The sequence below is a fragment of the Bos grunniens genome, chromosome 16 (genome assembly GCF_055505025.1).
Source record: "Bos grunniens cultivar Pamir isolate PY7600 chromosome 16, Bosgru_T2T1.0, whole genome shotgun sequence".
Classification (NCBI taxonomy): domain Eukaryota; kingdom Metazoa; phylum Chordata; class Mammalia; order Artiodactyla; family Bovidae; genus Bos; species Bos grunniens.
The window spans coordinates 13,090,430-13,106,190 of NC_141180.1; the positions used below are offsets into that span (position 1 = coordinate 13,090,430).

At 38.1% G+C, this 15,761-nt stretch overlaps 1 protein-coding gene across 1 annotated transcript in view; it reads right to left on the minus strand.

Annotated features, from left to right (window-relative positions):
• PLA2G4A (phospholipase A2 group IVA) overlaps positions 1-15,761 on the minus strand; it is a 172,849-nt gene that overhangs the window by 127,352 nt on the left and 29,736 nt on the right. The window contains exon 2 of the mRNA XM_086343323.1: positions 12,370-12,472. Coding sequence (XP_086199449.1) covers positions 12,370-12,402 — 33 coding nt within the window. The 5' untranslated portion in view covers positions 12,403-12,472. The remainder of the gene's footprint in view (positions 1-12,369; positions 12,473-15,761) is intronic.

Sequence of the window (15,761 nt, forward strand, 5' to 3'; positions counted from 1 at the left end):
ACTCCTCCCACCAAAAAAAAAAAAGAGAAAGAGAATCGAAGGAATTCCCTGGTGGTCCATGAGTTAGGACTTCGTGCTTAGACTGCATATCGTAGAACTTTTAATACCACAAGATTTTTCAAATGTCTAAAACCTTTCCTGTAAGATAAAAATGATTATCAATACTCATCTATTATTTAACACAATTTTTGAAATTGCTACAAATGTACTCATGTCAAATGTTTATTAATAACATGTGCAAAGAGATGATATTATAAGGATTCATTGAGAATGAACCATATGTTAAATATTCTAATAGATGCAAATTCTGTTTCCCAATAATCCTACAAAATAGATGCTACTATATATATTTACAGATGAGTAAGTGAGATTCTGAGATATTAAGTAATTCCCAGTATCTCACAGACAATAAAAGCTAAAATTGAATTAGAAACCAGTCTTCCTGTCCCCAGTGTCTTTATTCTTTCTATATTCCTTTACTTATAGAGAATAATAATACCAACACTGATTCCTGATAGTAAAAAAGGGCTACTTCCATTTATTAAAGTTTTATAGATAGTTACAATCTAGTCTATTATATCTGAAGTTAATCTAAAGTCTCTCTAGTAATTGGGTAATTTTCTCTATCATTCAACTCTCCATTTTAATCTGTTTTTATTTCCATTAGCCTCAATTCTATCTTACTAACTACAATCAGAACTTGTATATACAAACTTGCACACTGCTCACAGAAGATAAGGAGCAATCACTTTCTTGGTTTTTACGTTAATTTTGGAGGCATCACAAATCTTCAGATGACCAGTAAATTAATGGTCACACCTTCAAAACAAGAGTGTCAAAAGTATGCTCTTTTTAAGTGCTGTAAAGAGCCATGTTTCCTGGGGCCAGTATCACATACAATTTCAAACTAGTATGGACTAGGCTAGCTTCTAACTTGGATAAGAGACTTTTGATTACGTCTCAGGAATGATGCCAGAGGAAATAATGTTATTGAATACAAAACCAGTGTTCCCTGTGGTGCGGTGGGAACCTAATGACTCAGCACGGTACTTACTTGGTAGTTGACAAAAGAGAGGCCATATTTCAAGTAAGACGTCAAATATAAGCTCAATGCCCTGACTCAGTCACCAAGATTAAGCCTTGCCTTCAGGTCTTGGATTACCTTACTCCGAGTGTCTTTCCTTATGCAAAATCTTTTTCATATTGAAAATCATGACCCGCCTCCCCGGCTCTTTTTTTCCCCCACAACTACAATTTCCAAGTCATCATGAAAACTACTACTGCATTAAATTCATTCTGGAGAATTATACTGACATCTGTAACTAAAATGATTGGGAAAAAGAACTAATCAATTTATATAAAATCAATTTGATGATTATCCTAATCTGTTGAAAGTTCTACTGTTACAAAGAACCAAAGAACAATCATGAAACAAATCTGATGGAAGAAAAGGTAGATTCTGCACACATTTTTTTTTCTGTTCAACTGCCATTGCCTAATTTTAACTCATATTAAAACTAAAGGCTGTTAGGATGATAAGGACTACAGAATCTCAATACTGAACACAGAGATTGTGATCACCATAATCAGCCACAGGCAACTTCAGACAGATCTCAGCAATTTTGAGAAGAATCGTTGCATTGATGTCATCCAAGAGTCAAGATACTTGTTTAGATAAAATACTTATTTTAAATGTCACATTCTAGTGACATTCTAATACATTCTAATACATTCATTCTAATACATTTAAGAGACACAGACCTTGTAAACTATTCTTCCACATTTTTTAAAGAAAAGAGCAATCAGTTTATTTAAAATCAACAGTTCTATCTAAACTTGCTTTAAGAACTATTAGTCATGGATTGGCTGTATGTACAAATTACCCTAATGTCCAAAACACCAAATTTGGCAACAAAATATAACTTTAGCAGACATCATTAAGAAAAATTAGAATCAGAAATATGACTTGTGCACAGAGTTGGACATGACTGAAGCGACTTAGCAGCAGCTGCAGCAGCAGCAGCTTTTCTAGCCTTTGACTTCAGTCAACAAAAGCCTGGACTCTGTCAATCTTTGCTGCAATTATGCCAGACTAAAGGCTCAAGCCCCTTCGTGAAGATGCATGTACCCTAGTTTAAAACTTTCCCAATTTTGCAGTTTTGGAAACACTATTTTGGGAAAGAAGCCTGCCATTCTCCTTACTTGCTGCAAATAGTAAATCCTTCCTTCTCTTGATCTTTTGCTTGATGTGTCTTTTGGTTGAACATTCACCCAGTTTTCAGGTAACAATAATCCTGGAAAAAAATCTACACTCTCCTAGGAGTAATTATGGCTAAGGTAAGGCCTGTGAAGTATAGATACACCTTTGCCCTACTGGAGGGGCTCACTAGAACACAAGAGGCAGCATGTGCACTTGAAAAGTTCTCCCCGTAAGTCCTTAAAGTCCTCTGGGTGTCAGATACTTATTTGGTTTAGAATTACTGACCTAGGTGATATGTCATATTCATTCAAATCTAAGATGTCTTTGCACTGATGACTTTCAGAAGTGAACTTTAAGTCTAGTAGACCCAACAGACTTGAAAATATGAATATATTTACAGATACTATTTTGGATAATATACCCTTTTTTAAGGGACTTGTTAAAAACCTCTTTGTCTTACTTCTTTCCCTCAAGCATTAATTGTAAAGTGATTAATATCTAAGATACACAGGCAAAAGTCAGAAGGTTTTCACAATATAGTGTTTTGCACTTTCCATCTTCATTTTCTACCCCTGCAGTGCTATGATTTATAAGAAATATATATATATTTGGTTATTCAGATAATCAAATATACATATATCATCATAACAATTTTATAATTATATAATTATGCATTTTATAATCATAGAATTGAGTTGAATTCTTGGTCACTCTGCTAGTATCCAAGAATTGTTTGTTGATGTGGAGAACCCTTCACACACATGTTGGAACTAGGTCCAGGAACCCCTTGTAGCCTCGGTTTCCTCATCTGTAAAATGGCAACTATAATATTACCAACTACATGGGGTTTCTCAAGGGTCCCCTGTTACAAACACAGATTCCAACATTAGAATTTCACACGGGGCAATATTGAATGTCAAGTTTGGGGGATAGTTTTACCATCTGTGGAAATCTTTTAAGATGAGGTGATTATCTTCTTGGAATTATCCAGAGGCACAATGGATTTAGAGTAAAAGGAAGACATTAAATTTCACTTGTGATGGTGGCAGACTAAATAATCTGAGTTACCACTTCCCACAGAAAATAAATACAAACGGAATGAGGTTTTACAGGGTAAGTAAGCATTTTCTTAAAAGTGACTATGATGTTTAATTTCATTTGTCAACTTGGCCACAAAGTGCCCAGATTAAACATCATTTCTGTGTGTGTCTATGAGGGTGTCTGCGGATAAGATGAGTACTTGAATCACTGGAGTTGGGAAAGGAAATTGCCATCTCCATTGTGGTTGGCATCATCCAATCCGTTGAGGGCCTGAAAAGAATAAAAGGAAGAATTTGCCCTTTTTTCCCCTATCTCACTGCTTGAGCTCATTTTATCTCCTGTCTTGAACTGAATTACACTGCTGTCTGTCCTGGATCTCCAGTTTTCTGATGGTAGATATGGGACTTTTCAGTCTCCGTAACCTCATAAGACAATTCTTCACAATATATCTCCATGGCTAGATCAATCTGGTATAGTGTGAATGTTTGTGTCCCCCCAAAATACATGTTGACATTTTAAACCCTCAAAGATGACAGTATTAGAAGATGGGACGTTTGGGAAGGAAAAAAAAAACCAAACAAACATGAACGGTTAAGTGCTTTTATGAAAGAACTGAGAGAGATGCTTTGCCACGTCCACAAAGTGGACACTGCAGCTACAAACCAGGCCCTCATCAAATACAACCATGCTCACGTCTCAATCTTGGACTTCTCAGATTCCATAAATGTGAGCAATAAGTTTCTATTGTTTATAAGCCAACCAGTCCGTAGTACTGTTCAGTGCCTTGTTATAAGTTGCTCAGTCGTGTCCAGCTCTTTGCGATCCCATGGACTGTAGCCTGCCAGGCGAGTCTCCAGGTAAGAATATTAGAATACTACAGTGGGTTGGAGTGGAAGACTAGAGTGGAATACTGGAGTGGGGTGCCATTGCCTTCTCCTAACCTGAAACGGGGATTTCCTTTATCCCAGACTGCTGGCTTCCCAAGAAGCTTGATGGAAACCAATGAAATTCTGAAGAATTATTTCTAGAGATGATTTTTCATTATAATGATGTTCAGCAAAATCAAAGGTCATTAGGAACACGAGGAGGTATCACACCAAGACTACAAACCAGCACAATTACTTAACAGACACAGAAATAGTTCTCTCCATGAAACAGTGAAACTACACTTACCATGTTTAAGGAAACTGAAGTCAAACTTCAGTATGATTAAAAAAAAAAAAAAAAAAGGCTCAGAAGTTTTGAAAAAGAACCAAATCAAAATTCAAGAACTAAGAAGTAAACCCGGTGACTTTCCAGGGATCCCCAGCCTGTGCTCTATGGTGAAGAAGCAGAGATACGGACATTATTTTAAATGCACATACTTTTACCTCAAATGAAAGGCTTGTGGCAGGGAACGGCTGGTATCAGAAAAACAGCAGAAGCTTATCATTAGCCGTCCTCTTTCTCACTTTGCTAGAATTTGTTAGTGCTCACCAAAAATATGCTCTTGCCATAAACCTCCTTGTTCCTTGTGCGCTGTTCTGGTATTTCTGTAATGATTTTGTCAGCTTTATATTTCTGATTTCCCAGCAGCAGTATCTCACCTCTTGCTGCCCCCTGGAAATATCTTACCTCATTAAGTTTCTAAAAAATACTTACGTACATAACAATTTATTATTTATAAAGCCCTGTGGAACAGACATACAGGTACTATTCATACTGCATGCGAAGCAGCTAAAAGTTTAAGTGCTCAAGAGCACGTAACTGAAGTCTGGAATTGCCACTAAAACAGTAGTTCTTTGATGACCTACTCAGTGGTTTCCCCCACCCCCCATGTTACCATAATAATCTAGAATAATAGCTTTGTACTTTTTTGGTAACATTTCCAGTCATCCTACAATGACCTTTTTCAAAGGTCCCTGTATTTTAGCAGGCAGTCAGGCTTGCATACCCAGGTGGTTGACCTCAGTGTGGACACAACCTCAGATTTCCGTGGATGTGGGGCCCTGGCCCTCCATTGCTAATAGGTGGTGGGAAGAGCTCTGGATTTTTTTCACTCCAGTGAAGTGACTCATCCCTTCAGAGTAAAAAGATGGAATTTTTTTTAATAAATATTTTATTAGACCTGTGGACATTGCATTCTGCCATAGATGTGTTACTCCACTTTCTCCTCCATTCTTAAAAGTTGGCACCAATGGAAACGAGAACTTGCTGTATCAGCCCACAGGATTCTCCAACATGTCCCTGCATCACAGGTATGGTGAAGATGAATCCAATCTTCACTGCCTTGAGGCAGCTGAAACTGCGTTGGCCCATCTGGCACCCTTCACTATGAGTAAGTTGGCTTAGCTTTCCACATCTTTCCTTTTTAATAAACTTGTTCTGTGTTGAGTGCACTCACCTATATATTGTGAAAAGTATCTTTCTGTGAAAACTAAAGCAGGAAATTTTGTCACAAAAGCAATTTACACATAGACACACACGTGCATAGTTGTTTGTTTTTTTAAACACATAACAAAAACAAGCATGAATAATACCAGAAAGCTCTTAGGATCCTCTGTATTGAAAAGGGCTATACAATCACAGGGAACTCTGCTCATGTTATGTGGCAGCTTGGATGGGAGGGGAGTTTGAGGGGAGAATGGATGCATGTGTATGTATGGCTGTGTCCCTTTGCTGTCCACCTGAAACTATCATAATATTGTTATATAACTGGCTATATTCCAATATACAATAAAAAGTTTTTTAAAAAGAAAAGGGCTATACCTTGGAATGTTGATGGAGTGTCCAATTCTGATGCTGGGGAAGGTCAAGAAAAATGTGATACAGGTGTGTGGCTTTGGCACATTTCATCACATTAGGGTGCCATACAGGTAATTATTGGGCTTCCCTGGTGGCTCCAACAGCAAAAAATACACCTGCAATATGGGAGACCTGGGTTCGATCCCTAGGTCAGGAAGATCCCCTGGAGAAGGGAATGGCAACCCACTCCAGTATGCTTGCCTGGAGAATTCCATGGACAGAGGAGCCTGGTGGGCTACAGTCCACAGAGTCACAAAGAGACACAACTGAGTGAGAGAGAGAGAGAGAATTATTATGACCTACATATTTGGCTATAGTTAACAAAATCTGCAAGGAAAGATGACGGAAATGAGCCTTAAAATATTCAGATACAGTTTGATTTTAAATATTTTATCCCTTGTTTAAAAAAAAAGAGAAACTAAATGGCCAGGTAATACGGTCAACTGCCATGAGACCTGTGGGACTGCACAGGCGTTAATGAGGTGAATGGTCAAATGAGGTAGAAAAGCGAAGGTCATTTGAAATAATGTTTTTCAAAACGTATTATCCTCCAACCATACCTAACTTCTTTCTATTCCTAATGGCATGTACTTTCTTACCTCCAGACTACTTACTTCACACATGCCCTTTCCAATCCAGTCATTTTCTCACTCTTTTCCTAACCTTCAGGTCTGTGCTTACATGTCACTTTCTCAGGGAATTCCAGAAGATTCCTGTTATTAGTTATTCACGTTGTATATCCCCAGAGTAATCTTCATCATCTCCTATCAGAGTCATTACGATTATTATAGATTGTTTGTCTGCCAGATATAAGCTCAATTTGGACACGACTAAGTGACTGAGTTTTGGGCTCCAAAATCACGGCAGATGGTGATTGCAGCCATGAAATTAAAAGACGCTCACTCCTTGGAAGGAAAGTTATGATCAACCTAGACAGCATATTGAAAAGCAGAGACATTACTTTGTCAACAAAGGTCCGTCTAGTCAAGGCTATGGTTTTTCCAGTGGTCATGTATGGATGTGAGAGTTGGACTGTGAAGAAAGCTGAGAGCTGAAGAATTGATGCTTTTGAACTATGGTGTTAGAGAAGACTCTTGAGAGTCCCTTAGACTTCAAGGAGATCCAAGCAGTCCATTCTAAAGGAGATCGGTCCTGGGTGTTCTTTGGAAGGAATGATGCTAAAGCTGAAACTCCAGTACTTTGGCCACCTCATGCAAAGAGTTGACTCATTGGAAAAGACTCTGATGCTGGGAGGGATTGGGAACAGGAGGAGAAGGGGACGACAGAGGATGAGATGGCTGGATGGCATCACCGACTCGATGGACGTGAGTTTGAGTGAACTCCGGGAGTTGGTGATGGACAGGGAGGCCTGGCTTGCTGCAATTCATGGGGTCACAAAGAGTTGGACACGGCTGAGCAACTGAACTGAATTGAATTGACTGAGCACTAATATAGCACTATAAGCTCGATTCAGGGATTATTTTGATTCCCAGTGCCTACTGACCGGGACTAGAACACAATGGGCATTCAATAAGTTATGATAAAGGAAATTCCCTGGCAGTTCAGTGTTTAGAACTCCACACTCTCATTGCCAAGGGCCTAGGCTCAATTCCTGGTCTGGGAACTAAGATCCTACAAGCTGCAACCAAAAAAATAAAAATTAAAAAATAAAATAAATGATGATAAGTGCTCAGAAAAAAAAAATTTTTTTAAATAAATTTGGAGTCAGAGTGAATTCAAAGTCTAAATGTTAAGATTTAGAATTATACTTGGTCTTCGTCCCAAGCTCAGGGTTATACACTTTAACCTTATCTTTCTTCTCAGTTTCAAGTGCCAAAGTGTTCATGTCAACACTTTGATTGCATTCTCTGAGTTACAGAAATTATCCATATATCTTGAGATGGTAGAGTGAGGAAAAAAACTAATTTGCACAAAAAATATAGAAATGTCATCATTATGAAAAACCAGTTAAAAAGAACTTACCTTCATTGTTTAAATTCATCTACAAAAAACCATAATGGTGGAAGGAATGTAGGATATTGTTTCAGAAAACAAAGATTATCTCAAATTAAACCTTGATTATATGCTTTTTACAAGAACTACACATTAAATATAAGGAAAATGTAAATTGAAAGTGAAAGGATGCACTTATCAAAGAAACTAAAAGGGATTATTTTAATAAAAGACAAAGTAAAAATTCAGTCTCTAATAATGAGATTAAAAAGACCTATTAAATGATAAAATATCAATTAAACAGAGATATATACAATTCAAAACTTATATGCATTAATAATATATCTTAAAAATTCATAAAGCAAAAGTTGAATGTGAAACACATTGTTGTATATGGAACCTTTACCAGAATAGACAATGTGCGAGAGCATCTCATGTAAAAACTGAAACAGCAAAAATTATAGAGTATATTCTCTGAACAGAAAGGAATGAGATTAGAAATTAATGACAAAGAGAAACAAAAAAATTACCAAATGTTTGAAAATTAAGAAATAAATGTTTAATCTATGTGTCAAAAAATAAATCATAATAAAATTTAGAAAATTCTTTTAATTGAACAATTATGAAAATAAAATATTTCAAACTTGTAAGCTATACCTAAAATAGATGGTTTACAATCAGTAAAGTGGAAAAATAAATGAATATTAAAAATTAAGAAGGAAGAAATAAAATGAGTTATTCATCAATAGCAGGAATGTACAAGTTAAAAATCTAAAAGAACCTACAAACTATTAGAATTAATAAAGAAATTTAGTAAGTTCACTGCATCTGCAAAAACTGTTTCCATATAAATGCAACATTGGTATTTTAGTTTCTAGTTGAACATTAGTTTAACGTTAGTTTCATGCATTGAGGGCTCCCCTAGTGGCTCAGACAGTAAAGAACCTGCCTGCAATGCAGGAGACCCAAGTTCGATCCCTGGATCTGGAAGACCCCCTGGAAAAGGGAATGGCAACCCACTCCAATATTCTTGCCTGGAAAATACCACAGACAGAAGAGCCTGGTGGGCTACAGTCCATAATGTCGCACAGAGTTGGACATGACTGAGAGACTAATGCTTCATGCATTGTAAATAGATTGGAAGATTCAATATTATTATCATGTCATCTCTCCCCTAAATTACCTACAAAATAATTTCAGTTCTAATAAAAATCCCAGCATTTGTGTGTGTGTGTGTGTGAGTTGACAGAGTGATTTCAAAACTTATATGGAAATGCAGAAGCCTAAAAAAAGACAAGGAATCTCAAAGAAGAAAAGGTTGGAGGATTTACACTACCATTTCAAAGCCACAGACATTAAAGTAGATTGATATTGGGGCAAACAAAGACCAATAGAACTGAAAAGAAACCAAATCATACATTGCCTGATTAGCAAAGGTACCATTGCCATTTAGTGAGGGCACGACGGTAACCAGTGGACTAGATAAGTAGTTTGCAGTATACGGTATTCAGGGCTTCCCAGGTGGCGCTAGTGGTAAAGAACCCACCTGCCAATGCAGGAGACTTAAGAGACATAAGTTCGATCCCTGGGTCAGGAAGATCCCCTGAAGGAGGGCATGGCAACCCACTCCAGTATTCTTGCCTGGAGAATCCCCATGGACTGATAAGCCTAGTGAGTTACCATTCACAGGGTTGCAAAGAGTCTGACACGAATGAATAGACTTGGCACGCATGAGCACAGGATTCAAATAATGAGATACTACATGGCAATGTAAAAGCGTGGAATTCTGCTACTCACAACAGCATGAATGAATCTCACAGACAAAGAGTGGAATGCAGGCATCTAATGAGGGTCAAGAATAGGAAAACGGATCTTTGGTAATAAAAGACAAATAGCTGGTTAGTTTTGTGGAGCTTACGGACTGGAAGGGACATGAGTAACTCTTTCAGGGTACTTATAATGCATACCTTTATCTGGATGATGGTTTCATGGGTGAAATACATGTGCAAAAATCCATCAAGCTGAACAATTAAAATTTATGCACTTTATATATTATATGTTTCAGTTCTTTAAAAAAAATCAAACATTAAAAGAAGCTTGCAAAAAAAAAATACTTTTCAGGAGTTTTAAGAAGAAGAGAATGACTAGCAGAGATGGGGGTGAGGGGTACCTGAAGAATCTATTTAATTCAGCAGCAAAGAGGTCCTTAGTGATGAGACCCTTTTGTGAAGTAGAAAAGCTGAATACAGTTTTCAATGATTCAAGTTGTGAATGGAAGAAAGAACTACAAAAAGTTACAGTATAGTAATCCTTGCTATCCAAGCAGGGAGAGAGAGGATGGCAGCTTGTGAGGCTTTGGGTAAGAGAAGAGCGGTTCAATTTAAATAGAAATGAGGCTTTGTATTATTCCTTAATATCCATAAAAACTATTTCTAGTCCATGTAAATCTAATTGGATCTCAAGTGCTAAACTTAGCAAAGAAAATGTTTTCTCCTCTGCTTCTATCATCAGAAGAGAGAGTACACTTCTAATGGAATTTGGAAAGTTCCACCCTAAAATCTGAAATACTCAACATTTTACTAAAATTACCCAACCATAAAAGACTTTGTTTAAATATATCTTGGGCTTCCCAGGTGGTGCTGGTGGTAAAAAATCTGCCTGCCAATGTAGGAGATATGGGAGGTGTTGGTTCAATCCCTGGGTTGGGAAGATCTCCTGGAATAGGAAATGGCAACTCACTCCATTACTCTTGCCTGGAAAATCCCATGGACAGAGGAGCCTGGTGGGCTACAGTGCATAGGGTCACAAAAAGTCAGACATGACTGAGAGATTGAGCACACACAATATATCTAACTAAAGGACAGTTTACAAAATTAATTACCTTGAAAATGCATACCAAAGTATAGTCCTTAATGCAATAATTATTTTCTCTCTCTGTCATTTCATATGAAGAGTGCAGGTTGACATTTGCTAAGTGAGAACTACACAGTGTCTGACTTTATTTTTCTGGGCTCCAAAATCACTGTAGATGGTGATTGCAGCCATGAAATTAAAAGATGCTTACTCCTTGGAAGAAAAGTTATGACCAACCTAGACAGCATATTAAAAAGCAGAGACATTACTTTGCCAACAAAAGTCCATCTACTCAAGGCTATGGTTTTTTCCAGTGGTCACATATGGATGTGAGAGTTGGACTATAAAGAAGGCTGAGCGCCGAAGAATTGATGCTTTTGAACTGTGGTGTTGGAGAAGACTCTTTAGAGTCCCTTGGACTGCAAGGAGATCCAACCAGTCCATTCTAAAGGAGATCAGTCCTGGGTGTTCATTGGAAGGACTGATGTTGAAGCTGAAACTCCAATACTTTGGCCACCTGATGTGAAGAGCTGACTCATTGGAAAAGACCTTGATGCTCAGAAGGATTGAAGGCAGAAGGAGAAAGGGATGACAGAGGATGAGATGGTTGGATGGCATCACCGTCTCAATGGACATGGGTTTGGGTGGACTCTGGGAGTTGGTGATGGACAGGGAGGCCTGGTGTGCTGTGGTTCATGGGGTTGCAGAGTCGGACACGACCGAGCAACTGAACTGAACTGAACTGAACTACACTTTTTATTGTTTCATGAACATTCAATACTATTTCAGATGTTTTGGCATTTTCCCTTCCAAATCCCTTTTTTCTGGAAACTTACAGTGATAAAAAGAAGAGATGAGTTAGTTTTATTACAGATTCTACCTTATTTGAACCACAGTAAGTTTACATAATTTTCATCTAAAAATGTTAGACTTTTCATAGATTTTTATATTTTTGTCTACTTAAAAGAAAGCTGCAAGTTAAGTTTTATTTGGGGCAAAATGAGGATTGCAATGCAGGAGACAGAACCTCAGATAGCTCTAAGAATCTGCTCCAAAGAGGTCAGTATATATGTGATTTCGGTGAAGGGTGAGTACATGCAAACAAGCACATATTTTCCAGAAGGTTTCTACTAGTCTTTTGAAGGTGTTGTTAGTCACAAGGAGCAGTTGTCACCATGAAGGATTTTAATGCTTTTCTAGACATGGAAGATGTAAGAATCAGGCTCATAAAATGGGCTCCTGAAAATATCTATCTAAAGACCTATTCTGCCAGTTCCCCACCCCCGCTCCCCACCTCCAGCACATTTATACTCACTACCTGCTTCATTTATACTCTCTACCTTGAACTCCTTTCAGGGGGTAGTTGAAGGTCTCAGCAGAAGCACATGATTTAATACTTGTAAAGGTAGGTAGATGGCAAGTGCCCATGGCAAATGCCAATTTGTAACTGACACTTAACAAGCAACATCACCGATACTCATGCACAAAAGTATGTCTGACCCCCTCCCAGAAGAATATATAAGCAGTAAATGACTTACTATAATGTGTTGATAAGGATCTATAAATGACATGTTGGTTTCAATCACGAGAAATCTCTTCACACTCCAAAAGTCTTCTTTGGCACTCTAGCTTCTTTAAAACCTACAAAATAAACAGTCCTTATTGTTAAGCCTTTTCTTAGATGCATTTACAAGATTTAAATGATGATAGATGTGACTCTTAGGAAGTAAATTCTACCCAAGGGGACTTGTGCGGATTGAGCTCCCTAATTGTTTATACGTGTGGGTATACACACATCACTTAAAAAGGATAAACATATTCTGCTATTACTGCTTACTTTCCATATTTGTTCAAATTTATTCTGTGAGTAATTATTAGGAAACTCCAGGATTATTTTTTTTTGCATTTGCCAAGTACTTCATGAGAAATTTATTGAAATTGTGGAAAATTAAAATTATTTTTGTACTATTTATAATCAAAAAGCCACATGCTATCGTTTGTTTTCTTAATTGGATCAGTACTACACACATTCACAATTTTAAAAAAGGAATGCTTTTCATTTTAGCTATGTGTTAAGTTTTAAAAACACATTCATGTTAAATTTCAACTTTTAATGCTGATTATTTTAAAGAAATGATTTGTTCATTCTAACGTACCAGTTTAATTTGAAAGCAGTTAAATGAAATTTTAAGTGATTAAAAATAGTGCTGGACAAAATGATGGAAACAAGCAAGTGAAACTACAGAATAACTGGGAACTTGATCTCAGTAAAGGAGCAACTATAGAGGGTGAGGAGGCGTGAATTTAGAATTTAGAGTTCCAGGCAGGCCGTTTGAGGAACTGCGAGAAAACACTGGCTGGTGAATGGTGAGCAAGAGTAAAAGTGGCTCATGGTGAGTTTGGACGTACGGGGAGGAGCAGATCATGCAAGGCCATGGAAGCAACAGCTATTCACCTAGATAGAGCTCACCCACCCTCCAGGACTCAGCTTAAATGTCGCCTCCACTGAGAAGACTTTCATGATGTTCAGAATAGGTTTGGTTTGCCTGTTCCCGGTTTCATTTGTACCTTGTACTTCTTTTTCAAGTCTTTGATTCCACTTACACAGTGTCTGCCTTTTCTGAGAGAACTAAAGACGCGTAAAGTCGGTGACCATATTTATCTTGTTCATAGAGTTATCCATCCCTATTGCCTAGTGCTGTGCCTAAAATATAGTAGGTTGAGGATAATATTTGTTGGATAGATGGGTGGATGGATGGACGATAGATGGGTGGATGGATGGACAAATATTACATAATTTCAGGTTTATGTATGAAGGAAATTCACAGAATAGTACTGGTACTCTCTTTTGATGTCCCTCTTTTTCATTCCTAACTATTCTTAATGTAAAAGGATGTTAAATATCCATCTCTAATTTTAAAAGAAAAAAATCAGAACAAGTGAAATCCCAGAAGGAGTGAGACTAGTACTCAAAATGTTTACAGGAAATTTGTTGCTGGTGCCCAAAGTTTGGTTTCAGCAACTTTATTTCCTCTTTCCATTTCTAGCAACTCCATTCATAACCCCTGTGCTTACCACCTAACTCTTGACCACTTCTGTCACTTCTGTATCCTGCATCAGGACCTAGATAGAGGCTCTCTCCATATTAAAGCCAAAAATAGGCAACATGCATACAATAGCTAACTGCCCAGGTCTATGGATTTTCCAGTAGTCGTGTACAGATGTAGAGTTCAACCATAAAGAAGACTGAGCACCGAAGAACTGATGCTTTCAAATTATGGTGCTGGGGAAGACTCTTTAGAGTCCATTGATCAGCAAGGAGATCAAACCAGTCAATCCTAAAGAAAATAAACCCTGAATATTCATTGGAAGGACTGATGCTGAAGCTGAAGCTTCAATACTTTGGCCACCTGATGTGAAGAGCTGACTCATTGGAAAAGACCCTGATGCTGGGAAAGATTGAAAGCAGGAGGAGAAGGGGACAACAGAGGATGAGATGGTTGGATGGCATCACTGACTCAATGGACATGAGTTTGAGCAAACTGTGGGAGACGGTGAAGGACAGGGAAGCCCGGTGTGCTACAGTCCACGGGGTCATAAAGAGTCGGACAGGACTTAGCAACTGAACAATATAAGATATTATATTGGGGAAATCTGGGTAATGAATATATGGAAATGGCAATTTTTGCTGTTTTTTTTTTTCTGCTGTTTCTTAACTTAGATTATTTCAAAATAAAAAATATATCTTAAAAGTCCACTATATGTGAATAGGTGCAATTTATACATACAATTTTCATTCCAAACTTAAAGAAGCAACATCAGTCATATGGGAAAACTGTTGGGTAAGGTTCAGTTTCTTCCGGAAAAAATCATTGGTTATTATTGCCAGACAGTGATGACATTTTCAGTTCCAGTTACAAATAGGCACCCATTCATCCTTTTACTTCCCTACACTGTTAATAGTAGCAATAGATATCTTCAGTTTCTGTGGAATACAGCATTTCTGTCCACCTAGCCACATTAAACACTGAGAAAATGCCACCCCCCACCACCACCCCTTGCAACTAGCACAGCCTGGAAACATTATTGCAACCAGTTTGCATAACTACTACCATGAATGCTTATAAAACAGCTGTTTGGAGAAGGGTTGGGGGGAGGGTTGTTTTTACTAATTAAGCTGAATAACCAATCTTGGTGAGTGTACAGTCTTTTAAGTCTGAAGCAACAAATATGAAGCTCATAGTTTCTTTTATTCTTTTACCTCCCTCCCTTCCCTGTAATTAGATACTTCCTGAACACTAATGAGGGGGAAATGCAGATACACTTTTCAACACACACTTGCCTGTGCGATGTAACTGTTGGCTTTCAGTGAATGCTTCATAGTGTGTGGTCTATCCAAAACCCTGTTAGTCATGTTGGCAGGAGAGATGGACTGCCCTTGGGAAGGTGGAAAAAAAAAAAAAAACCAAAACCCACAGACTAGAAGGTTTTGTCATTCTCTTTCCCCACCTATTGGCTTCTCTGGCGGTTCAGGCAGTAAAGAATCTGCACCATGCAGGAGACCCAGGTTCAATCCCTGGGTGGGGAAGATCACCTGGAGATGGAAATGGCAACCCACTCCAGTATTATTGCCCGGAGAATTTCATGGACAGACAAGTTTGGCAGGCCACAGTTCATGGGATCGCAAAGAGTCAGACACATGACTGACTAACATTTTTCCCTGCCTAGAATTATGGGAAACAGGAAAACAAGGGATTATCACGGACATGTGAAGGTGAACTGAAGGTGTTAGTCACTCAGTCGTGTCCGACTCTTTGGGAACCCCATGGACTGTAGCCCTCCAGGCTCCCCTGTCCCTGGAATCCTTCAGGCAAGAATACTGGAGTGCATAGCCATTTACTTCTCCAGGGAAACTTCCTGACCCAGGGAT